At 36.1% G+C, this 27,038-nt stretch overlaps 1 protein-coding gene across 1 annotated transcript in view; it reads left to right on the forward strand.

Annotated features, from left to right (window-relative positions):
• The first annotated feature begins 4,823 nt into the window (after positions 1–4,823).
• Positions 4,824–27,038, forward strand: part of LOC136817068 (spatacsin-like) — a 31,903-nt gene continuing 9,688 nt past the window's right edge. The window contains exons 1-13 of the mRNA XM_067073414.1: positions 4,824–4,899; positions 5,324–5,558; positions 6,335–6,492; positions 6,831–6,918; positions 9,663–9,689; positions 10,823–10,938; positions 11,936–12,224; positions 12,840–13,054; positions 13,749–13,886; positions 19,768–19,941; positions 25,242–25,457; positions 25,765–25,881; positions 26,676–26,975. Of these exons, the coding sequence (XP_066929515.1) occupies positions 5,438–5,558; positions 6,335–6,492; positions 6,831–6,918; positions 9,663–9,689; positions 10,823–10,938; positions 11,936–12,224; positions 12,840–13,054; positions 13,749–13,886; positions 19,768–19,941; positions 25,242–25,457; positions 25,765–25,881; positions 26,676–26,975 (1,959 nt within the window). The 5' untranslated portion in view covers positions 4,824–4,899; positions 5,324–5,437. The remainder of the gene's footprint in view (positions 4,900–5,323; positions 5,559–6,334; positions 6,493–6,830; positions 6,919–9,662; positions 9,690–10,822; positions 10,939–11,935; positions 12,225–12,839; positions 13,055–13,748; positions 13,887–19,767; positions 19,942–25,241; positions 25,458–25,764; positions 25,882–26,675; positions 26,976–27,038) is intronic.

Here is a 27,038-nt window from a genome sequence, read left to right on the forward strand (position 1 = left end):
CGAGTTTCACCAATTACTGAGAGTTCGGACTGACCATCGGCTTGGACAGCGCTCTGCGAACTTGGAGTTATGGAGCGTGTATGAGGTGTGCCGTAGATTCACTGATCATGTTAGTTTCAGAGCCTTGTCCAGTGTCGTAGAAATGTCATATTGTTTATATGTCATGTTAACAACAGGAGAGGATTTGATTTGGACACGTCTAGTTGATGATGGTAAGCTGATGGCTGCAACTTGGGAGGGTAGGTCCTCAGCAGATTGGAGGTCAACTTCAGGTTGGTCATTCTCATCAAGGGCAGCAATAAGGCGGGCTTTGGCCATGAATCTTTGGTCTTGGTCTGGGAGGATCTGACATTTGCTAAGGAAGTGGTTGGATGGCCAGTTCATGGACGAACATAGTGGGCATGATGCTTTGGTGGAGGATGGTCGACGTGTTGACGATGAGGGTTGTTTTGAGCGATGGAACGATGAAGCTGAACGTAAGACTTTGGCTTCGTCATTAGACTGGATACTTTCGAGGAGGGAGTCCATTGCTTGCGATATTTCAGGTTTTATAGAAGCTAATGTTCGAGAGCGTAATTCTGTACCATATCTCTGTTTGATGAGAGCAGGTAAGTCCTTGTGTAGCAAATGGAGCCACTGTAAAACAATAAAGTTCTCAAGGGTTGGTGTTAATTCCTCTTCTTCTCCAATGGCTTCGCCATGGTGGGTTAATCCACTGTTCTCGTTCAAAAGTCTGTCTTCAACAAAGGTCATTAAACGTTGAAAAAGGTCCTCTGGTCTTTCATCAGGTTTTAACTGGATGTTGATTAAGTCGATAAAGTGTGCACCAGTAGACTGAAAACCATAGTGGGCGCGAATGGATTGCCAGATTGATTCGACTGAGGTGATGTTTTTGACGATGGTGTTGCACCAGGGGGGGGGGTCAACATCCAGATACCAGACCCATAGCCGGGTGGTGGTGTCTTTTTTTTCTTTAAAAGTCTGAAAAGTCAAGTTGGTATTGATGGGGGTGGGTCCCCCTTTTTTAGAAAAAAAGAGTTATCCTCAGTTGGTATTGATACCAAAATAGCCCTTTTTTTAAATAATATGATTCAGAAAGTTGGTTAGTCAGTCACATAGCCATGCTCCGCCCGGAAAAACACTCCAACCTCTGTTTTTTTCGGTTTTCGACAGTTCAACCCTAGTAGATTCTCAAGTCATCGACCGATTTTTCAAAATTTTACCCCAAATTGCTCATTTTGGGCATTATTTTTTGGTCCTAAAGTGTACAATTTAGGCTAAAACGAAAGTGCCCGAAAATCGACGATCTTGGGCTTATTCGAAAGGTAATTGAAAAACAAGTAAATTTGAGATATAAACTTGGGTCTGAAAATGTCCCAGTCGTGCTGCAGATGAGTTTTAATGATGACGTCAGACTAATGTACAATTTAGCCTAAATCGAAAGTGCTCGAAATTAAACGATCTTGGGCTCATTCGAAAGATAATTAAAAAACAAGTAAATTTGAGATATAAACTTAGGTCTAGAAATGCCCCAGTCATGCTGCAGATGAGTTTTAATGATGACGTCATTTTAGGTTTATTTTGCCTAATTGGCAAAGTTGGGTATAGTTTTTGTTCTAGAAAGACTCCAGACTGTTTTCTTTATGATAAAGCTTTTTAAGCACTGTACTATAGAAAGTATATTTTACATAAAACTGAAATATTTATATACATAGCTTCCTACTAGCTTCATATTTCATAAATGTGCCAAGACCCTTTCAGAGATTATATAAATTGTTTCAAGAAAAATCCCGCTTTTTCAACTTAAACCATTTTTTTCAGATTTATGACAATAACAATTACTATAAAATATATTTTTTTGGATTCTATCAATAATCAATTTCATCTTCTGATGATACCACATCGCCATCAGAGTCACTCTCTGAGTCACTTTCGTTAGGAGGCAAATATCCAACAGATGCCTTTGTTGCTAGATCTGATCCATCTTCAAGTATCTTGAAAAATCCAGTCCACGATGGTACTCTCAATCCCTCTTCGACATAAAGTTTTGATGCTACGTATCTGGCAACTGCCCACTCGCTACTCTTCCTTTTCACATTATTAAGTTCCGTATTGTCATTATCCTTTTCATACTTGAATTTCTTGCAATTGTTTGCTCTGCTAAACTTTTGTGTATCGAAATCCATCTTTGTTCCTTTATAGGCTCTGTGGTTCTTACGTTCAAAATCATAATCAGGCTCGACTTCCACTCCAGCTTGCTTGGTATAAAAGTCATCCGGTTGTATCAATATGTTATTGGTATTGTGCGTCTGTTTTCCGTGAAAGTTTTTATTGTCAAAGTCAATATTATCGAATACATAAGTTGGAGTGGTCTTTGCTTTGACATTTGGAGGAACGAGTTTGGTGCTTTTATCGACCCACTCAGCCCACTTGTCTTCAATGAATGATAATGATAAAAGTACTTGATTTAATGACGGTGTAGCGTTTGGAGTTAGAGATTCGATATCTGTGCATAATTTTGTAACTTTCGGCACTTTTGAAGGTGGCAGTTTTACGATTCCATCCTTTCCATATGAAGCGTCTGGGTAGACAATCCAACCAATTAAGTTATATAATAGGTCAGAGGATGGTGAAAGATCGCTGTTGATAATATCTTGAGGTGTTGGGGGCCAAAGCTTTTCCTTTTCTTTGTTCGCGGAACCAATAGATCGGCCAATCATTCTACCAATATTTTTGACACTGATTGATTCTTCAATGCCTGTCGAGTTAGACATAGCCTCCAAACAATCTGACACAATTCTATCGCTCTTCGCCAAAACATACTCCGACTCGTTACCTTTGCCTCTTTGTAAGAACATTAGCGTATCTCCAAATTTCTCCTTCAATTTACGTTTTAAGTCTACACTTCTAACTTTACGTTTTTGTGTTAGTTCTGAAAAGTAAGACGATAACTGAGCGAGCGTGTAAATTTCCTGTCTTTTGATGATATGATGTGTAATAAGTGTGGAAAATTCTTCCTCGAAGTCAACTAAGTCTGTTTTCTCAGAGTTTTTAGAGTCTTCCACTTTTTTATACTTCGCACGCCAATAAGGAGTCCTAAAGCTATTATAACAATGTTTGTGATAAGCAACATTGGCCTCAAATAAGCTTTTGACAGTACTTGCTCTTAATATTCTTTGAGAAGCAAGCTTATAATCTTCGTTATTATATTCCAAATGCAGCTTTGAAAATTCGATCAATGTTTGTTCTGTAAGATGTCTCTCTTCGTTCTCTTTCTTGTAAGTCATCTCTATGACTGGAAGGTCTTTTCCTTTTGCTCCTCTTTTATTTTCGTTACATATTATACATAGCTTCTCCTTGTTATCATTAACTGAAGCATACGAGCAGGACTGGCGTGTGCTGCGTCTAACGTTTGTCTCCTCCATTTGCATCGCGTTTAAAGAGCTCGGGATTGCACTATCGATGTTTTCGGGTTGATCTGGAGGCTGATTTGAGACTTTCCTTTGCGAAGTCATGAAAGATTCTTTTAAAAATTTACCCTTGCATGATTTATGTGCCATCAGTTCTTTATCCGAATCCCAATCAACCAATGACAACACTTTGTTAAATTCGTGATCATATTTGGTCCAATTTTCAGCAAACGTTCTGAAATTTGTCTTATGTCTTACTGTTTCAAAGTTACAGCGCTTCGCATTTGTCTTCAAACAACTTTCGAAGCAGATAGCACAGGTAACTCTACCTAAATAAATTGATGGTCGCGTCTTAAAAACTGGTTTCAGGAAAACTTTTTCACTTCGATTTTCCTTATCTTCTTTCCTTTCCATCTTATCATCACTAAATCCACACATAAACTAATAAATAACAACTTCTTCTAGTTTTTTTTCATGTAAGAAGATATAAAAACATGCAGAAAGTTTTCCGTTTATTTTCTAATGGTACAGCTGCCAATTGATAGCGAAATAAATAAACATGTAACAGCGCACGAAGAAAATGAAAATAAAACACCTTTTCAATAGGTGACTTTGTCAGGCGTGCGTTATTAAATTAATTATCCTCCGAAAAAAAAATAAAAAACCTCAGTTTAATTCAAGTTTTTTGACACTTATATGAATTAATTGGAAAATAAACCTAAAATGACGTCATCATTAAGGCTCATTTGCAGCATGACCGGGACATTTTTAGACCCAAGTTTATATCTCAAATTTACTTGTTTTTAATTATCTTTCGAATGAGCCCAAAATCGTTTAATTTCGAGCACTTTCGATTTAGGCTAAATGTACTTTAGTCTGACGTCATCATTAAAACTCATCTGCAGCATGACTGGTACATTTTCAGACCCGAGTTTATATCTCAAATTTACTTGTTTTTCAATTATCTTTCGAATAAGCCCAAGATCGTCGATTTTCGAGCACTTTCGTTTTAGGCTAAATTGTACACTTTAGGACCAAAAAATAATGCCCAAAATGAGCAATTTGGGGTAAAATTTTGAAAAATCGGTCGATGACTTGAGAATCTACTAGGGTTGAACTGTCGAAAACCGAAAAAAACAGAGGTTGGAGTGTTTTTCCGGGCGGAGCATGGCTATGTGACTGACTATTTCCCATTAAGAAATCTCAATTTTAGAAGCTTTTAGAAGGTTAATTGGAGCTGTAAGATTTACTCACAAAAGGAAAAGCAAAGCGGAAACATTACGGACAATATTTCATAGATATTGGAAGTTATGGAAGAGTGTATGTCAAACAACTCACTGAAAGAACATCTTCTGGCTATTGTCAAGAAATCTCGAGAAATTGCTGACGGCAAAACAGAAAAGAAAGGAAAAGGAAAACTTCAAAAGTGAAGAAAGAAACGCAACAAAACCCTAATACCCTCGTTGAACAGAAATCGAAACACGTTAAGGTAAAAAAACTTATGCAGTGCTTTCACTACTACCTTTACATTTTTTTATAAATTTGGACTTTAATATACGTTAAATTGCTGAAAGTCTTGGGACAATAGAAAAATGTTTATGTTCGCCTTTCTCATTTTTTTGTGACGGGACCTACTGTAAGGCCGAAGAACTATTTTTGTGTCTGAATGTACGTCAAAAATAGCTGTAAGATGATTTACAGTCGATACTCTCTTATTCGGCGTTTTTCACTATACGATACGCTCCATTATTCGATAATATTGAAAGTCATTGTCAACAAGAAACACTTCTAAACGACGATCCACTATTCGATAAGCTCCCTTATTTGATGAAAATCTAAATACCCCTTGAAAATTGAATTAGAGAACGCTAAAACTATACTTCATTTCATTTTTATTGCTTTTTTTTGTATAGAAGAACTATCGTGCTCAATTTTACTCGAAACTTGGTACCACTGGTTTACCCTCCTCCAGAGGGAGTGTCAGTGAAAATCCTCGTGAGTTGGCTACCTCGCCATCAGATGAAAACATGACGAGAATAACCAATCAGCTCCCCATGACATCGACGCCGAAGAAAGATCAAGTAGATGGCAATAACCAGGGACATGGTCAAAAGCTGCAGCATGGTGACGATTTACAACTTTTAGATGGTATGTAGGCTATGTCATATTTAGTCTGAATGGCAGACCTCCCAGACCCCGTGCAAAAACGTGCATGAGCACGGACCCGTTAGCAGATGTCATATCTTTCTTTGTTCCAAGCTTAAAGCTCCTCTTCATAAGACTTAAGTCGTAAGTCTGGAGCTGCCCATTGTGTAGACTAGATTGTTTGCATCTTGGCAGTCGGTTTTCTTTCCTATAAACAATAAAAATTTGCAGTAAAATATCGGGAATTTGCTTTTAAATGTTTTCTTTGTGTTATCTCCTGTTATAATAGCTTTTATGGAATAAAGCTCTGATATTTGATTGGTTTCGATTGCAAACTTCACTTTTTTTCCAAGCAAAATATCCCCTCTTGATAACTTTCTATCAACACGTAAGTAAGTCTTGACCGCAGTCGGAGGCGACCCGAAGGCTCTTCTTTCAATAGCTATCTACTCGAAGTTAGGAAAGGGCGCCAATCTTTCTCACTGGATTGCTCCATGTACCCTTGATCCTTCTCTTAATTGCTGAATATCAAGCTTAAAGGCGTCATGTACCATTTTTGTACTAAGTTTATAGTCTTTGGTATGACCCAGCCGAGGATTGAACCCACGACCTTGCGCACTGTAGACGGATGCTCTACCACTGCACTACAGTCGCTAACAACACAACTTTATTACAATAATACAGTTGGAACATTCACTTTTGCCCTCTTAAAGCTTTTTTCTATCAACAGATCTTTACAATAATACAGTTGGAACCAAAATTTACTTTTGTGGTTTCAGATACACATTTCCAAGAGATGTCGGAAATTCCTAATAGTAACAATTTGGTCGATTTGCTCCTACAATGTGATGACAACAATACACCATGGAGAAAATTACTGGCTTATTCGCTGGCTGTTTTTAATCCACTCTTAACTGTATTGGCCGCTTGTTATGAGGTAAGTTTTGTAAAAAAAATTGCCTTACATATAAGTTATTTATTTACAGAATGATATTCTTATAAGAAAACGTGAATTTTTTCGAAAGTCTATGTTCACAAATTGTCGGAACTTTTTTATGTTAGACAATAGAAAGCGATAAATGTGAAAACTCTTTCATCTTTTCACTCTGGCGAAAGTGGGCGATAGTGGGCGATAGAAAGCGACACAATATTTTCACCAAAAGTTAAAAAATATTTTTTTCACTCACTTTCTGTCGCTTTCCATCGGTTCCCAGTGGGAACCAAGCTTTTACCGTATATAACAAAATACTAAATTTGCTAATTTTTACTTTGCAGGAAGCTGATTGTTGGGAGTGTCTTTGCGTTTGGTATGTGTGTAGTGTGAATGAAGAAATGAGATTCAAGATATGCAGCAGTATACTTGGTAAGATGTCTAGACAGTTGCACGGTTTTTTAAAGAACCTCCAAAATTTCTTAGAAACGTTCTTAACTTTTTGAGTTTTAATTTTAAAGATGTTCTTAGCATGTTCGTGCTTTCGCCATATTTTGAGTAGTTTTGTCCATTTTCCTCAGAAATTGGATCTTTTAGAGTCCACAAAGCCTTAAAATGTTCTTAACTTGTTCTTGATAATTTGGCCATCGAATCCCCAGGTTCTTATATACTTTGTTTTTATAAAAAAAGCGTGAATAATACGTAAAGATTAGGAACTCTGTGTTTTTAAAGTTTTGTTCGGAGAACATTTACGACTAGAAGATCAGAATAATCGAGGCAACCCTTAAGCTAAGGCTGCACTGATAAGTTTTTCAGGTGACTACAATGTAAATTTTGCAGGCCCTTGTATATTTTTCCGTAACAGGGGGGGATACAGCCGCAGGGTACTAACCCATAGCCGGGTGGTGGTGTCTAATTTGGAAATTCAAAAAAAGTTAGTACCCGGTACTAATTTTGGGGTGGGGGTGGGTATATCTCCAATTTCAAGTTAGTACCCGGTACCAATTTTAGGGGTGGGGTGGGTATCATTTCAATTTTTCTTCAAGTACTCAGGCCCTGAATATGATACATTTGTTTAATTTTTTGTCTTCAACTTTCAGGATTTTGATGAGAAAAGATTTCCTTGTTATGGCTTACAGTATCTGACAGTATTGAAAAGTTTCCCCTTCCAATTGAAGGTACTTTCCCTGCTTATCAAGTATGTAGGGAAGTTTGGAGGTTGTTAGTTTCAATAGTTTTCAGAAAAAAAGAACTGTTATGTTTCTAGTTTCTATCAATAAAGAATTATTTTATTCAAATTCATGGGTACTTTCCCTACTTTCTAAGACGAGAATTTTATTGGTCGTTAAAGTCTTTTGATTTCTTTTATGTAATAAATCAAAAGAAATTCTAGGCTCGCCCGACGAAATACGACTTTTTAGTAGAACTCAAGTCTGTTCTGAACATTCTTACTTTCAGCATCGAAGATTTCTAGCCTTCTAATATACGAGAATAAAATAAAATTTAGCTCCACGAAATAAGTTTGCGTTCAATATTGGCATCCATTAAATTTTGTTTTGAAAAGATATTTTCTCTAGCCAGAAAATAAAAAGTTCTTTATAAGCACACACAATTTCAGACCCAATTTGTAGACAAAAAGTCGCTGGAGAATTTGGAGGAAAGTATTAAGCAATAGGGTTCACCTTGAAGAAAATGTTGATCGAAAAATCTTGTCATTTGATGAAGGATTGCAAAGTTTACAGGCCCTTTTTTAGTCCAAATATTTTCTTACACCAATGTCAGAAACAATAAATCTCGTCTCATCTTATTTCCAACACTTAAGTTAGCCAATAAGATTTCACCTATCAACAAAAGAGCTCATTAAAAATGCACGATATATGAGATTATGAGCATGCCTACCTCGTAATTTTTTTAATCGTAGGGCGAGCATGGTTACAATAGCATACTTCTCCTGTTTCTTTATACCTCCATGGTTATACAAATATTGAAATAGCTAATGTAAAGAATGCTATTGTTCAAAATTAGTATTGTTTTAATTAGTGAGAAGGATAGTTCGTCTTTGATATCTCAAGTTAGAACGAGGTATATGATTGTCATTGCCTTCTGATGAAAAAGAATTACAAGCTGTTGCATCCAAAGTGATACAATCTGTCTTTTAAACAATAAAATTCTTATCCAAACTGATGATTCCTACAGCCTGGTTTTTGTTAGAGGGGTTAGTTATTTTAGTTTATTGCAGTTTATTTATACCCTATAATTTATTTCTGTTTATATTTGTTTGTTTGTTTGTTTGTTTGTTTGTCTGTTTATGACAATTAAGACGGAGGCAGGTCAACTAAGCAAAGCCAACCAGAGCCAGGTCAACTAAGCAAAGCCAACCAGAGCCAACAATGCAACTTTTTTCTATTTCAACTTCTTTCATAAAAGATTGACACAGTTTTGAATAATTTGAATAAATTACCAATCTATTGAAGAAAAAAGTAAGGAAATCCATCCAATCCAAGCTTTCATACTATTCTCCATTTTTATCAACTTGATTTTTACTTCTTCTGATAGATATATACTTTTATTGCTGTTTATTACAGCTATATAATATTTTACTTTTGCCAAGGAATTCCCTTGTTTTACCTTTGTAATTAAAAGTTGTGTTTGATTTAAAGAACTTTTAAGAGGATCTGAGTTAAAAACATGGTATATACAAAATAACAACAACAAAGAGCTGCTTTTGCTGGCTTTTGAAAGATTGGGACCATGCTTGGCAAGTTTTAAGGGTGGTGTCTCCTATTTTCCTTGGTAATTTTAAAGCCGGTACCCGGTACTAAAAAGGGGGTGGGGGTCCCTTTTTCCTTAAAAAAAAGTAAGTACCCGGTACTAAAAGGGGGGGTGGGGGTCCCTTTTTCCTTAAAAAAAAGTTAGTACCCGGTACTAAAAAGGGGGTGGTGGTACCTAAGACAATTTTTCTTAAAAATCAGGTTAGTACCCTATGGGTTAGTACCCTGCGGCTGTACCCCCCCCCCCTGTCCGTAAAAGTTTTTTGCTGCATTTGCAAGAAGATTGCAGAAAAATTTGATGTGCTATAACACTGTTTAATTTCCTGAGTGAATGCAACGCAATGTAAATAACATTGCAGTCACCTGGAAAACGCATCAGTGAAGCCTTAGATATTTCGTTTATAGATATCAAAGATGAAGACGCAATTTTGAGTAAGTTAATTTTTTGACTCCCACCATAAATATAATTCATTCCTGGGTCGGAGGTAATCTCGGCAAAGGTTGGATATAAAATTGATAAAAATGCGTTTTGCTACGGGAAAAATAAAAAAGATGACTCGGCAAAATAATAATCTTTACTCACGGTGGAATGAGCAGGGGGGTTGGGCACTTCAGATAAAAATCAACAAAATTGGGGGGGGGGGGGAGGTGTTCATAATTAAGTGCTATTGACCTGATTTTGCTAAAAATCTCTAGGAAAGTGAAGGTTTTTGGCCAATTTTGGCACTTTGTAGCGTAAAGGTCATAAAATTGGGGGTTATTATAAAGTGATATGGGGGTGATTTCTTTCCAAAAATTGAAAAAAATGACCCCACTACAATTAAGCACACAGGAGTAATTGTCAAACACTGTTTCTAATTCTTCTTTTATTAAGTTTTTAAGGGGTTTTTTAGGGCCGGGTAACTCAGTCGGTAGAGCATTCGCTTTACAATCCAAGGTTCATTCCACCTCCCAGGTCAAACGCAACTAGAAAAGGGGATAGACTCCCTCACTCATAACTTCGCCGACACCCACCAGATGAATATACTTTCTTACGGTTTCATTTTTTGGAGTTGCTTCATGTGGACAATGTTTTATAAGCGGGTTTCAATTTTTTGATTTTATACGGGTGGACTGATGTGGGCGGACTGATGTGGGCGGGCGATTGCGCTTGATTATTGGAGGCAAAAAGACTTACGATTTATATGGAGGTGAGTGAATGTCAATCAAATTTTTGAAAACTACAAGTCATATCTCTTCGAAATTCATGAAAGGTAAGCCTATATACCTCTGAGAAAACATACTAAAATTTATTTTCAAAAAACCTACCAGAGACTTCATCAAAACAAAAAATGTTTTTGTCTCCAGCTAATGTTATGGTCTTTCTGCCTCCAAAAAATCGGGCGGTAAGTCACGTGAGTAAACAAATAACGTATCCCGAAAGCCGTCTATAGATTTTGGAAGAAATGAAGTAATGCCAAACAGTTCATAGAATAATGGGAAATGTGGTGTGGTGTTTCCTGCATTAGAGAATTGTAATGCTTTTAAAGTCACTTACTATCCTACTATATTTTCTCTACTGCCAGTGCTTCGGAATCATCGCTGGTCAAATGAAGATCTTTTGACAATTGTGAAATGTTTGTTGACTGAAGGTGTCAAATACGCAAAGCTCATTTGTCATGGTTTTATCATTTTCAGAAAGGTATGAAAACATTATTCATAATATGCACCATTGCAATATCTTCTGACATTAAATCACGGACCCAATAGCTGATTGGTTGTAAGTGATATAAAATCAATCAATACGTCACTTTTAACCAATCAGCTGTTGGGTCCGTGGATGATATTGCAATGGTACATATCATGGATAGAGCATTTCTTTTGAATTAAGAAGTGCGTCCAACAGATTCTGTATCCCTGGTTAATTAAAATTTACCAAAGATTGTTCAAAATAAGTTTGAAAAAAAACACAAGGGTAGCTTTTATGAGATTGGTGTTTTAAGGTTTTAGAACTTATCAAAACAGAAATCGATAAAGATTTTTAAAGCAGAGTTTGTGTTTTCCTCAGACTAGAGTCCTTACCCAGTCCTTTTTCGCACCTTTAGACTATAGAAAAATGCGTCAAAAAAGGATTGGGACGGTTATAGTGATAAAGCGGACAAAAAATGCCCGCGCAACTAAGGTAGAAAAGCAGGGGGGGTCATGCAGTTATTATATAAACACTATGACAATTACTACCGTGGTGGTATATAAACCAAAATTTGGGAAAACAGTTACTCCACCAGTGGACTATAAACTGCAACATGGGTGGTGCCTAAGCCCAAAATTGTCGATTTTGGTAGGATATGGTGTACTAAGTGAGCAAATTTTTCAATTTTTCACTTAAAATTTTAGGTTTTTAAAAATTCCGGAAGCAAAAAAATTCAAAACATTTTTTCTTCAATCAAGGCATGAAAGATATTTTAACAAACTTGGAAAATGATTGAGATATTTAACTCTTGAACGGTCGTTAATAAGACGTACCCAGTAAAATGGTATCAAAAATGAGGAATTCAGTGAAAAAATTGCCAAATTGGCATTTTTGGGGGTAGTATACACCAATTTTGAGGGTAAAATCAGTTACTACACTATGGAATAACTGCAAGGGTGGTGGTGTCTGTAGAAAATGTCCAAAATTGCTTATTTTTCACTCTTTCTAGACAGACCCGCTTCTTTATTTGGTTCAATTTCTTGAAGCATATATGTTTAATCGAGAGGAAAAACATACGCTATCATTGCTGGTTGACTTTCAGACCGAATACAAGGCTTACAGAAACAGAAACAATGTCTCCAAAACTTTCTCCACAAACCATGACTCATACTATTGTGAAAATTTTGCATTCTCTTGCATTACGTTACTCCTTGAGAAAAGTCCGTCTACTTTGCATTCATACAAATTACTACATTATTTGGCTGATTCCAAGTTCGGTTTCATGTTTGAAAGACAAGGTGAGTTTGATTTGTTCATGCTCGAAGAAGGATGTTTTTTTACAAACACCAAATTTGTCGGCCTTAATGAAATTAGCAAGTTTATGTGGAGGTAAGTCGATATAAAGCAACGTTGAAATGTCTCAAATATTGCGGTCCACCTTGCTCGACAACGGTAAAAACACCAATGTCGTCATCTGTTTAGGTAAGCGAAGGTGATATAGAACCGCACATCAACTATCGACTTTGTTTTTGCGCCGACTTACGACACTTACCCTCACCTCGATATCCTCCGATACATAAACTTGCTTTTCTCAAAGCAAATTCGGGAAAAATCCCACTCCAATGTAACGACTTCCCATGTTTGCTTGGAGTTTTTCTTTAGATTATTTCGCGTCCACATTAGATTGCATGAACTTTCGACAACTTTATAGTTTTGTGCGGATTTTTGTCGATTTTTTCGACCTTCATGAAAAGGATTGTACCTCATTCGGTGAATTCTTTGGGCAGTGGGAGCCTTTAATCAAGACATATCACCAACCCGTTTGTTTTAAGAATTCATAAGAATTTACTCAAGCCAAATACCTGAAAAGATTCTTTGACAATAAATTTTTTTAATTTTTGTCATTTTCTCAGTGCCCAACTTTCAATTGTGTAAACAAACGGCCGACATTTTGTACCCAACCGGTGTCCAGTTTTCCGTTCAACGGTTGTGTACGACCAACATTGAGTCTTTTGATCAAGAAGTCTATGCTTTGTATGAACGCTTGCTGGATAGTGGTGCATTTGATGAATCATACTCATTTGCAAAACTTCACAGTCTACCGGAAAGTAACATCACTTTGCAGAAGGTTTGTTTCATTTAACCGTCTATAATTCGTCTAATACAGTAATATGGGTGTTATATGATAATACAATAATTGTTACGGGATAATATCAGTTTGATTACATTTTTGTCCGAATTACCTTAAGCGGATTTATTTTTGCGTTTTTCGAGAATTTTCATATTTTCACGGAAAATTTTGGAGACCCTTGATTCGCAAATTCCACGCGAATTCTTTAAATTCTCGTCTCGCAAAAATTAATCCACGTGAAAATTAATCCACCTAATTCAGCTCCAAAAAGAGGAAAAATGGACTGTTTGGTTCTTTACATTTCAATTCTGAACGTTTTTTCCATGAACTCATTTCATCAAAATATCGCTTCCTGAAGGTTCTTTGTCGGTGCCCAAATGTGAAAAAACAGCCACAAGATGGATTCTATACTAAATTCATGAGAGATTTATTAAAGCTTGAATGCAACCAAATGAAATGTTAAGCCCATAAAGTCAACTAAAAATGTTGAAAATAAAATAGAATTGAAGATTTCCTTCAAAATAAACAATCCCAAAATAATCTTTTATTGAATTATGCCAAGAACTCATTCGGCGACTTTTATCGCAAAAGACGAATCTTTGTGTCGACCAACCAACTATCTCGTACTTTCGCTTTTCACTATATTCTTTTCTATCTTTCTACTCCAAAATATAATAATTTCACCTTTTAGCTTCGGCACGAACTGAAATTACTACGCAACAAGGAATGCTGGGTAGATTTGGAATCGCGTTGTAATTTTTGGAGATATGCACATCGCACGTTCACAGAAATGGATTGTCTTCCTGAACTTTCTGCTCAATTTTTCGAGGTAAAAATTTTTATGTTTTTTATGTTTTGATTTAGATTTGCTCTTTTTTCAATTTTCTTTAAAATTATTTTGTTTTGTTTTGAAAAAAATTCGAATGTCATTAGTTATTAAATATGATTGTCAATTACATTCGAAAAAGACATAAAAGAAAAGAGAAAAAAAGAGCGAGCGAGCAAGTCAAGGCAGAAATTAAAATTGGGCTCTTCCAGAAAAAATCCGTTCATGGGGGGTGGAGGATATTATTTTTTTCATGAATTACCCCTGGACATTTTGATTTTTAACACCATGGACATGGGTTATACCCCTGGACAAACATTAAATCAACCCCGTGGACACAAAAAATTACCCCTGGACATTGCAATTGTTTGGTATTTTTTCAATACCCCTGGACAATTCATCCTCCACCCCCATGAACGGATTTTTTCTGGAAGAGCCCATTGCTTAAATGTAGATGGGTGTTTAATTTCAAAACAAAGGCCGAACGAAGTCTAAACCAGGCTCTATCAACAAAAACATTGCGAAAACGAAAGTAACACACGGACAGACAGACAAACAAACAAAGTGACATACAGAGTACGGCTATTAATATATAGACTAGACCACTAGACCTAATTTTTGTTTTATCTGTCGAAACATGAAGCACAATTCATTAAAAACGAGGACTCTAGAAACGTGCTTAGTAGTTAAAAACCATAGCCAACTGATAATTTTGTCAAATAAAGCATTGATTATTTAAAGTGACAACATGAATTTAGTAAAAGATGTTATAAAAAACAGAGTATACATCATTCAGGCAAAATATTTTATGAAAAAAATAATTGAGTGCCCTTTTCAATACCGAGGAAAAATTTAGACCGAAAGTGAAATTTGCCACTCAATAAGTTTCTAAATTGACAAATACTAATCAAACCTGATTTATAGTTGGATTAAATGAAAAATACTGCAAAATGCCCCTTGACCGACATTCGAAAAAACAAGGGATAATGTAAATCTCCTTTCCAAGCCAAAGTGTTTTCACTTTCAAAACAGGCGAATTTAACCAGCGAATAAATGACAAAAAGTTTTACATGAATCAATTTTCACCACATACAGCAACATTCATTTGATCGACCAACATTCGAAAAAACAAAGGATCATACAAATCATCTTTCCAAACCATGATATTTCTTTTTTCTTTCAAAACAGGCGAACCTTTTGTCTTATAATCAGTGACCAAAAGTCTGACGCTTTGTGAAGTGTTAGTTCGCTGAACACCTGCTTTTAAAATGGATATTACCTCATAGTCGCCATACAATTCTGTCCAAGTGGTGACTAACCCGTCCAAATCCAAACCAGCATTGAAACACCATTGCAGTGAGTTTATAACTGTCGTGTAAAGGTCAATACCTGCACCTCCCAGAGTCAAAATTACATTTAATGTGGTATAATCATTCAAACATAAATGTTTAAGACGACCGAAAAATTCGATCTTTTTATAGTTAACATTTTTCACCAAATCTAGCACGACTTTCATTAGGTGCTTATTTGTTATTGGTAGCCTTGCAAATAAAAATTGTTGTTTCGGTACAAAGGCTTTTAAAAGTGAGCAAAAATAGCCTTCAGATATACTATTAGGAGCACGACCTCCATTACAATGTATTAAAATATTATAATGTTTTTCATTTTGCAGTTCTTCTAATGCATTTGCTTTCTTTTTCTCGTCATCTTTCCTCGCATAATAACTGTTGATAATGAGTAATTGGTAGTGCAGATATACGATAGTTTGTTTGATAGCCCCATTGCCTGAAGGGAGTCTTGATATAAATACAAGAAAATCACTAATCTCGATCATCGTCAACGCAGCCACTTCATTTTCCAAATATAACATAAGGTTATTTTCTTTTAGTTGAATCGATCTTTTTCTGAGATGTGAATACATCCAAACCTCTGTACATGGTATTCGCAGTAACTGTGAGGCGAGCTGGTATAGGTTTGTCGGGTCATAGTTTTCAACATTGTTCCAAAAGTTTCTAGACACTCCGATTGAGCTGAAGTCAAGAATCATGGTCACATTTCTTGTTTTCAAACAATAAGTCCTCTGTTTTTGACCAGCGGCTTCAATTAATAAAGTCGAATGAAACATCAACAAAGACAAGAAAAACATCATTCATTTCCCATATGTGTATGTATATACTTCGTCAATTTTCAATAAAACGAAATGTGATAGCAAAAAGCGTTTGGATGACCCAAATCCTCTTAATAAATCAAATCCAAGATCTGAAAAACAGGAACAATAATTTTATCTCATTCAATATTGGAGTCCACATTTAAATCGTCTATTCAGATTTTGATTCGAAGAAAGTCTGTTTTTATTCAGCTGAGAGAATAATCATAATCATATCAAAAAAAATCAAACTGAAAACAATGAAAGGTATGGAGCAAGATTCAATATGGACGTCAAAGAGATTTCAAGAGTCGGGTACACGTTTTTTTTATAAGGACATCCTAAATTTTTGAAGTCTTAGGATGTTTTTAACTTTTTGAGATTTAAGCCTTAAAATGTTCTTATAAACATTTTCTTATTTTCACCATTTTGTGAGTATTTTTGTCCGTTTTTCTAAGAAATTAGGTGTTTTAGAGTTCCCAAAGCCTTAAAATGTTCTAATATGCCAACGAAGCCTTATGTTCTTATATTGCTTGTTTTTATAAAAAAACGTATACACGTTTTTTTTTTTATAAGAATACACTTTATAAGAATGTCCATGATGAAAATGGCCAAAAAATTAAGAATAATGCTAAGAATATCACCATCATGGAATTTTGCTATTCAAGCAAAGAATGTCATTTTTAGAGCATTCTAAATTATAAATTGCCAATTACCCCCAAGTAATAAGAATTCTGTAAGAATATTTTAGGATGATTTTCCCAAAAAAGTTAAGAATATCTATGATGAAATGGATTTACACCATTCTTATAAAAAAAAAAGCGTGTATTATTTATTCTAGAAAACCTTATTCACATGGTTTGTTATCAACCAAAATGTAAATACACGTTTTTTTTAAAGAAACTAGTTTTACCAAGCAGCCTCAAGGTTTCTTAAGCTTGGTTCCCACTGGGCAATAAGAAGCGATAGAAAGTGATAAAAAGTGAGGGAAAAAGTTTTTTTCTAACTTTTGGTGGAAACAAATGTTGTCGCTTTCTTGGCGCTTTTTATCCCTTTCTACCGCTTTCCATCGCCCAATTCGCCAGAATTGACGGTACATTTTTTGACAAATCTTGTCAAATCAGTTGAACTGATGCACTGTCGAACAAGTGATCACTTAGTTGTTCGACATACCAGTTGTTTGACAGTTATTAGTTCGACATCCATTTGTTCAACTGCCTTGTTCAACACGACTCTCTTTTGTCAAACAACTGGTTTGTCGAACAACTAAATAGATTTTCGAACAAGTGGAATATCGATCAACTGGGTTGTCTATCATTTTGGCACCCATTTGTTCGACAACCCACTTGTTTTACAATTTGACGAATTTTTTGAACAAGTGAGTCGTCGAACAAATGGGTTGTCGAAAACATGTCACGTATCACCATAATAAAAAAAAAACCACTAGAATTGTGTAAAACAAGCATGAAACAATTTAATCATTTTTAAATGTTGCGAAAAGACTTAATATCCCAAGATTTCAAAGAAAATTTTATTTGGAGTAATTTATCAGTGATGCTTTGCTATAACTTTATTTCTACTCAAAATTGTGTAATTCTATCAAGATACACAGTATTATTAAAAAAAAGAAAGGGATAATAACCAAGTAGATATTCCCAAAAGTTTGTAGTATATAGTTCCAATATGTACGACATTGTGTTGTGGAGTAGTCTCTAGTAGTCCTACAACCATATATTTTTAATAAAGAACCTTTTGCCTTGAGTGCTAGAAATTTAAGAGGTCTTATGTTTGAATGTCAATAAATATTTAGCTACCTGGGTTATCCCTATGATTACCATATTATGTAAACCATGAAAAAGAAAGGTTAAAAAAAAAAAAACTTTCTTCCTATGCTTTATACCTAACTCCTACGTTCACTTTTCCCGCGTGATACCGTCCCAGCCCTACTGGCGTGCCAATCTATCCTTTTACCTAAGTAAATGAAATTGTGACGGAATATTGTCGGACTTTTTAAACCAAATTTGATAGCCAATACTGATAATTTTGTCAAATAAAGCAAAAAAGCAGTGATTATTTAAAGCGACAACATGAATTCAATAAAAGATGTTATATAAAACTATATTTCGTTCATCGAGCGTATACATCATTCAGGCAGGCACCAATCACCAGATGATTTGTGCCTGAGAACCATGAAACTCGCTGAGTTTGAAACATAGATATTGTGTCAACTCTTTATTGCGGGCTTTTCCAGAAAAAAAATGAATATGGGGGATGGAGGATACAACGATTTTCAGTGATTTACCCCCCTGACAAATTGACTTTTGGCCCCCCGGACAACGGGTTTTACCTCCAGACAAGCATCGGTTGACCCCCACGGACAACCCAAACTACCCCCGGAGTGAGCAAATTTACCCCCCGGACAAAGCAAATTTTGATGATTTTTCGCTAACCCCCGGACAATATATCCTCAACCTCCCATGTACGGACATTTTTTGGAAGAACCAATTATAGTAACGCTCTATTTACTTATCGAGCACTCTACGAGGAGAAGATAAACACCCTCTACTACATCATTCAGGCAAAATATTTTATGAAAAAAATAATTGAGTGCCTTTTTCAATACCGAGGAAAAATTATGACCGAAAATGAAATCTCACACTCCAGATTTAAACCCAGCAGGCACACAACGTTGTTTCAACGTTCAAGTAACGTTTTATGGACGTTATGAGTGTCAAATGGACGTTGTTTTGACGTTGTGTACCGGCTGGGAATCGTCTATGTATTCAGGTTTGATTCGATGAAAGTCTGTTTCTGGACATGAAGAATACACGTAATTCGAACTTGATTGAGTAAATTTTACGTAATAAACCTACATTAAAGGAACTTGTTTTGGCAAGAACTAATTTCGGTGAGGAGCAAAAACTCCTTTTTATATTATACTTATTTTATAATTGCGCTTCCATGGTAACTTGATTGATCAATTATAAATAGAGAGACACAAAATCAGAGTGAATAAATCACGAAACAATTTTTAATAAAACTTGTTTCTATCTTCTTAAATTTGACCCTGTAAGAAGAAAACTCGAAATTTAGATCTTATCCATATGAAAGTTTAACAAGAATAAAAAGATTGATAAAGAAAAAAGGTTGGTCTTTGTAAGGGTCATAGTAGAGGGGCCAATCCTTAGGATCCGTGACATCTTTTATGCGACGCAACCGCGTGTAGTTAGTTCGAAAGTAGGAAGGTTTTTAAGACTCTTTGAGAGGGGGCCCGCGAATTAGGCCCGGCTAAAGTTTTTAAGACTAAAAACTGACGTTTACAGGCAAAACTGTAAGGGAAAAAAATGAGTCAAAAATTGACGGTTTTAAAAAGTCAAATCCGAAAGAAATGAATGGGACCATCGGAAAGAGCATGAAATTTTGAGAAAAAAAGTATACTACAACAAGTCTCTTACTTGAACACACAAAGAAATACGGCCACTTAAAGTTCAAAATTCTGTCAGACTCCGTACGGTTTGAACAAAATTTGACGTCAATCGTACTCTATCTGACAGAATTTCAAACTTTAGATGGCCGTATTTCTTTGCCGGCGTTAAATTAGGGCCGGTGTAAAAGGGCCGATAAGGTAGATAAATTATATTGTAAAAATTATAATAATATTAATAGATATTATAAATTATATTAGAATGAATTCATCTTAGACAGTATATTCAACTTTTTCATTGTGATTTTTTTCAGGAGCAATCGCTACCATCAACACATGAGATGTTATCATTTGAAGAGCGTGTTCAACTTCTCAAGCTATCTATCAGATGGTTGAAATGTTGTCAAAATGTCGATGTACATAAAGTTTCCCAATTGGAAAGAACTATCTGGTTGTACAAAATCAAAGGAGTCAAGCAAATACAGCAGGTGATGAACCCTTAGTCCATTAATGGGTCATCCTATTCTATATCCATATACAGGGGGGTGGACGAACATTTCCAGGGGGAATCTGAGAAGAATTTCCAGGTGTTTGATGGAGGCTTCATTTTCCCAGAGGTTAAAAAGTTTTTTCTAAAAAATTCCAGGTGCCTCTTTGCTTTAAGATATGAAAATAATTTTTCCAAAGGTTTCTTTACAAGTTTTGCCATTTTCCAGGGGTTATCCACACATTTTCAAGAAGCTTTTTTTGACTTGAAAAGGTCTTTGTATGAATTTTTAATGGAATAGCCCAACAGCCAATTCGATTGACTTCAAAATATGCCATTTTTGCCCTAATTGCCAATTATTTTGCATTCGATTGACAACAATTTGGCAAATATGGCAAAATTCGAGTGCCATAAATGCCAAATAAAAAAGATGTGGTGAATCTGGCATTCTTGGCATTTTTGGAAGTTACCCCCACACTGCTCCATACAGTTTTTTCGCTCCAATTTTGCCACTTTTACCAAAGATTTTGAATTGAAGACCTTCCAATGAAAAAGCAAAACAATGCCGATCGGCAATCTGATTGGTTAAAAAAACCGCCCGGGCGTATAAACACTTCGCGCTCTACAAACGCCAACAGAAAACTGCTGACGAAGCATCACAAAATCCATAACCAACTGATAATTTAGACCAATAAAGGATAAAAGCAAGTCCGAGAAAATTCATCAAGCCAAGATATTCAAAGCAAAAGATGAAAATTTTTGATTTAAAAACAGCATCACAAAACGGAAATCATAATGTCAGCGTAGCGATGTACAAATTTGCCATGAAGCTATGATCTTTTGACATTGAAATTGTGGATTTGGCAAAGTTGGTGAGTATGGCAAATTTTGAAGTCAATCGAATTGGCTGCAATATAACAGGCTTTCTGACAGTCCTTTATTGTTTTTGCTTTGTCCACCAACTTGTCTTGCTTAAAAGTGAACGAAACATTAGAAGGATAGGAGATTCGAACCGGTAACTCCTGGTTTGTGTTGGACCATGGATTTATCATAGAGACATTGGATAAACATCGAATGAAACGGTGGAGAGCGAAGTATTATTGTCTTTCCATTTTTTTAGAAAACAATCAATGCTCTAGTCTTGTCCGCAAAGGACAACTGTCATAGCGGCTCGAAGGACTCTGATTAATTTTTCAAAATACACTAATACACTATTGTCTAAAAATGTCCTTATCTTCTATATACTAAAAGTCTAATGTGAGTGAGCCGTGGGGGGGGCCATTATGGATTTTTTTTCCAAGTTTCTTTTTAAATCGAGCTCCGAGCGGGAAAACAGTACAGTGTTCTTTTTTCGAGGCGGAGTACGTTTCTTTTGAGACACGTCACCGGAAAACATGCCTACGGTTCCTTGCCGATCGGGAAACGTCGCCCGGTTCGGAAGCGTATCTCCGTTTTCAAAATTCTAATTTACTGGTAATTTTCGTAAAAGTAAATAAAACCAGATAGAAGCAAGAAGCTCTTTGGTTTTTTAATATTGATTGATTGATCTGGTCTCTCTGCTCTGGTCACTGGTGCCATCGTTTGTACATGGATAGGGAATGGTCTAATGGTCATGTTATCCTGTTTCTTGAATAGAGAACATTTTGTTATGGATTTGTACAGTTGTTCTTCAGAAATTATTATGGGGCTTATTGCAACCAACCATCTTAACAAAATGAACAAAGACCAAAGACCGACCAATGGAAACAATTGAGATGGCATATTTTTGCTGCATGGTAATACATCCAAGTAATTTGGTAGTCTTTGTAGGCGGCAATCACAAATATGTTCATTTCCACGGCGGGACCGACCGACCGACCGACTCACTTTTTTTTAGATCGACCGACCGCCTCACTTTGGAGACCGACCGACCGCCTCACTTTGTAGACCGACCGACCGACCGCCTCACTTTGTAGACCGACTCACTTTTTAGACGACCGACCGCCTCACTTTGTAGACCGACCGACCGCCTAACTTTGTAGACCGACCGACCGCTTCACTTTGTAGACAGACCAACCGCTGCTTCACTTTGTAGAGCGACCGCCTCACTTTGTAGACCGACCGACCGCCTCACTTTGTAGACCGACCGACCGCCTCACTTTGTAGACCGACCGACCGCCTCACTTTGTAGACCGACCGACCGACTCACGTTTTAGACCGACCAACCGACTCACTTTTTTAGACCGACTGACCGACTCACGTTTTAGACCGACCGACCGACTCACTTTTTAGACCGACCGACCGACTCACTTTTTAGACCGACCGACTGACTCACGTTTTAGACCGACCGACCGACTCACATTTTAGACCGACCGACCGACTCACATTTTAGACCCAACGAGGACGCAAAATGAAGATATTTGTGATTGCCGCCTTATACGTTTCTCTTTGATACTTTACTTTGGTTGCGGGCTGTGCTGCGCAAGAAGAAGCAGCAACAATGAATATTTGGTACGTACAATAGTGTACATTATCATTTTGAAACGTATGGTTGAATATCATTGACAATGACTATATATTAGACTTTTTCCTTATCACAATGTTGTTGTTTAACCAAGAACTCTAGAACAATGATAAGCAAAATTAAAAATACACTTTCACTTTATTTTCCATCATTTTTATTATGTTGTAAATAGGAAAAGGTTATAGTTATTGACACAATCATATCTAATTTCATTCAGATTTATACACATTAAATTTATCAATAGCACCTCTTCAATTAACACTAAACCTCATTATAAAAATATTGACATTATCCTATCTTCAATTTCTTTGGGTTCCTTTAATATTGAGCGGCTGATATTTTCATTTTTTACCGTACCAGTTTTTTGCCCTCCCTAAATTCATGTTTTCTGTCTAAATGATTTTGGCCTTCGAGCTTAGCTTCTTCCTTTTAAAGTATTCGGTTATTAATCATTATATGTCTATATAAAAAGTAAAATGGTTTTAATCGGGAGGGAAAAATTGGGAAAATAAACTTTTTCTAATTTTTGTTCCTTGTGTTTTGTTTATATCGGGAATCCGCCATTTTTCTTTAAATCCGTTCACATAGCAACGTGATAGACCGTATATTTTATAGCCCGGGCTTTTACGGAAGATAGCTAAGAAACTCAACAAGGTGATATCTCGAGATTGGAAAGGAGTTAAGAGATGTATGACCCCTCATTGGATCGGGAATTTAATAGAGAATAAGTTAGGAAAGGTAAGAGTGGGTATAAAGAGACTTTCGAAAATAAAATATAATCGGGCATCTTTGGCCCGATGACGTCATCAGAACCTAATAAAAAATAGAATATCTAAAGTTTGAGAAGGATTTAAGCAATGGTTGACCCCTCATATTGTATCGGAAATCATCGAGAGAATCTTTTCGGTAAATGACAAATTGATTTCAGTCAAGCAAAACATTTATTACCCTTTCAATGACGTCATTTAGGACCCAAATGACGTCACAAAACATTAAATTTACGATTTTTCGAGTTTTGATTGGTCTTCTTTTTCTTGAGTGACAATTTTTGTTATTTGGGATTAAATCAGTCAAAAGTTTCCCCTTTACTTTACTATCCAAAGGGCTTTTGATGTGTTAAACAACACTCTACTCGGCGGGTGCGACGCCGGGTGACGGCTAGTACTATACTAAATGAGTTTATGAAAAATGTCTTTAACGCAGCCCAGTAACATATGTTAAGGTTTCTAAAATTTGAACGCCACGGCTGGAAAACCTATCCACCTTCGATACAAAAAGGCTCGCGCTAAGTTTGACAAGCGTAGAAAACTCGGATTAGAGAAGACTCTACACTGCTATTTGTAAACGAAAAAAGTTCTGACGTCAATTTTATGAAAAAGTACTGCGACGTCACATAGTTTCAAATAAAAAGGTGTGGCATTTTTGTTACACGATTTCGAATTATTTTATATCAACACACGCAACAAAATCCAACATTGTTGTTTGATGATTAAACTTCGTCTAACATTATTTAAAAAGGTTTCAATGTTGGTTGCATTGCATATGCGCCGGTCTTAAGCTGTCCGCATGTGAAGCCAACAAACGGGTAAACCTTCAGTGCTCAATCGCAAAGCGCGAGCCTCTCCTTCACAACTAAGGCTTTTTCTTTCCTAGAAGCAACCCTCTCACCACCTCAGACACCTTTGGGCGTCTGCAACGACGGTTACCCTCGATAATTTTGACAGGGTCACTATGGCATTTCATTGAACACAAACTTCCGTTATCTTAAAAAGACATATCATCGAGGCTTACAGACACAAATTTTTGACTAATGTAGAAAGTTTAGAAGTATAATTTTTATTATTGTAATCGGCATTTTAAGCCGAAACAATGTCAGGAATTAACCCACATTATAGTATTTTAAAGGCTTTTGATGTGCAAGCAAAACCGTTAACCGGCGTTTGCGACGACGGGAACCGTCTAGTCTTTTACTATTTGTACTTTTTCTAGCCAAAAGTTTGAAAATAAATGCTATAATTAATACCTAGCGGATGCATTTATGAAATCTTGTGTGAGAAAAACATCACAAAAAAACATTTGGCAAGTAAAATCAAACAAAATACTTATAACGACACGACATTTTCAGTCGCTGATATCTTTCCAAAGTTTCTCTGAGAAGAGCTGAGATTTATGTATATTAGACGTGAGTCTCGTAGCTCCACTGTGATATGAAAATCTTTTGGTGGCACGTTGTGGCACGATGGCTTTTTGAGCTTGAAGTTTGAAAATTTCCGGTGTCAATATTCAATTTCTTATACATAGAATGTTTTTGCATCTTTCTCACATCTTAAAAAGTCATAACATATCACTATCAATTAAATATTTGAGTTTGACTCTCGGAGGAATACTACTTAAAGTCTCATTTGGGAAAAATGTGGATGGAAAGTTGTCTGATTGTAATGCTTGGAGATTGAAATTTTATTGTTCAAAAGTTTAAGATCCATAAATGTTAGGGTACTTTACGCACCGATGATTATTTTAGGGGTATTCGGTTTCAAAACTCTTTGAATTAAATGCTTTTGCACATAGCATGTTTGAATCTTAATCATGGCTTAATTTTCTAAAGAACCGGATAGAAAATATATTATAGCGGAGTCTCTATAAATCGAACACGCACCCAAATTCGTTCGAGTTAAGGAAATTGAAGGGACCAGAATTATCATTCGAGTTAAGGATAATTTGAGTTGTAGAGGTTTGGATTATGGAAACCCCACTGTATATCATTTCATCAAATTTTAATTTTTTATCATTCTCTTCAGACTGGACAACCTTTACCAACGATCATATTGGATGAATGGAAGTCAGACACCATATTTAGTTTCCAAGGTAACATTGATCGCAAATGTAGTGACGTCAGTTATGTAAAGAATCTACCGGTAACCGAACTCGTTCAAAATGAAGAAATGGATCGATTGTTTGTGAACGAAAAAGAATCTTTGGAGAATAGCGGTGAATTTGTGTTGAAAGATGTCAAAGTAATTTTTCTTTTTTGATACCCATTTGACAGTATACTTTTCCATTTCTCGAGAATCAACTTTCGCGAACGTGTTTTGCGAATCATATGAAATGTACTTCTTTTATACCCACCAACGTAAGAGGTGTTCAAAATTAAATTATTCCTCAACAAAGGAACGTTCGTTCGTTCGTTCGTTTAAAAGGTAAATTTTAAGGAAAATCATAATATTTAATAATTCGTTCGTTCGTTCGTTCGTTCGTTTGTTCGTTCGTTCGTTTCCGTATACAAGATTACGTCATGGATATCTAACAATCTTCGTTTTGTAGGAAGAGAAGGCTTTCGATTGGCTGGTTGGCAATCTTTTGGATGACCTTCATATAACGGAAGCACGAAAAGTGACAAATTATTTTCAAAAGACCACAACTGATCTTGAAATTGTATTGGTAAGAATACCACATTGGACTCTTCTAGAAAATTTTTGTACATGATGCGTGGAGGATATATTGGATATTTTGTCCGGGGGTTGTAAAAAATCTGCAAAATTTGCCTTGCTTTAGGGGCAGCCTTGCTCTGATTTGGGGTGATTATAAATGTAAATAAATATATCCTCCACCTCTCCCCATATTCAATTTTTTCTGGAATTGCCCATTGTACGTATTCGAAAACATTGACATTTGTCCAGAAACTTGACTTTCGTCTATGCACTCTTGTCGAGATAAATCGACAGCATTTCAGGCCTTGTTTTCAGATGAAATAATTATTTCAAATGACATTTACACTTGAAATATGTTTTTCTCAAAAGACCATTTTCAATTTTGATATAAATCTGAAAACGCTTTCAAACATTTATGTCTGACGACGTTGCATTAATTTGGAAACAATAATTGAAGACGAGGTTCGCAATTATTTTATGCATTTCGAGAACCAGCGTAAACAAGGTGTAGCGCATGGCTAGAATAATGGTTTAACAAAGCAAAAAAATCAAACGGTGCTGTCCATTGGCTGAACCCTCGGTTTAGCGAACGAAGAAAACATAGGAAAAAGACCGTTGGCTTTGATCTTCTGTTTAAGGTAGACTTTTAAATGAATCAATGTGTTTGCTTCTTTTGTTTTCTTTTTTTGGTTTTCGGCTAAATGCACCCAGACTAGTTTATTCGAACCCAACCCCCTTTAAACAAACAAAATTGTTAGCAGATGATTTTCATTTGCGACAATTAATATAATTGTGTATTTTTAGACTGCTATCCAACTCGCACAAGGTCAAATTGCCGTCGAACGATGTAGTGACACTATCAAATCAATACTAGCTGGTACTACAAGCCGTCACATTTCGGTGTCCGGCATCTTAGAAAGAAGCGGTAGTTTCTCCAGACCAGAAAGTTTGACAAAACATATACGGACTTCGGGTGCTTCCGATGTTATGGTTGATTTTGTGTTTATTGAAGAAGTTCAGAACGCGTTGGAAAAATTAACGCTTCGTGTGACACATGGGAAAAGATGTTGTCAGCAGGTTTTGATATGTTTCAAAATAGCAAATGTGAGTGTGTATTGGTGATTTGAAAAATTTCATTGATTATACAGTGCGAATTTCTAATGTAAT

Source organism: Clytia hemisphaerica, unplaced genomic scaffold (assembly GCF_902728285.1).
Source record: "Clytia hemisphaerica strain Z4C2 unplaced genomic scaffold, Clytia hemisphaerica genome assembly, whole genome shotgun sequence".
In the NCBI taxonomy this organism is placed as follows: Eukaryota; Metazoa; Cnidaria; class Hydrozoa; order Leptothecata; family Clytiidae; genus Clytia; species Clytia hemisphaerica.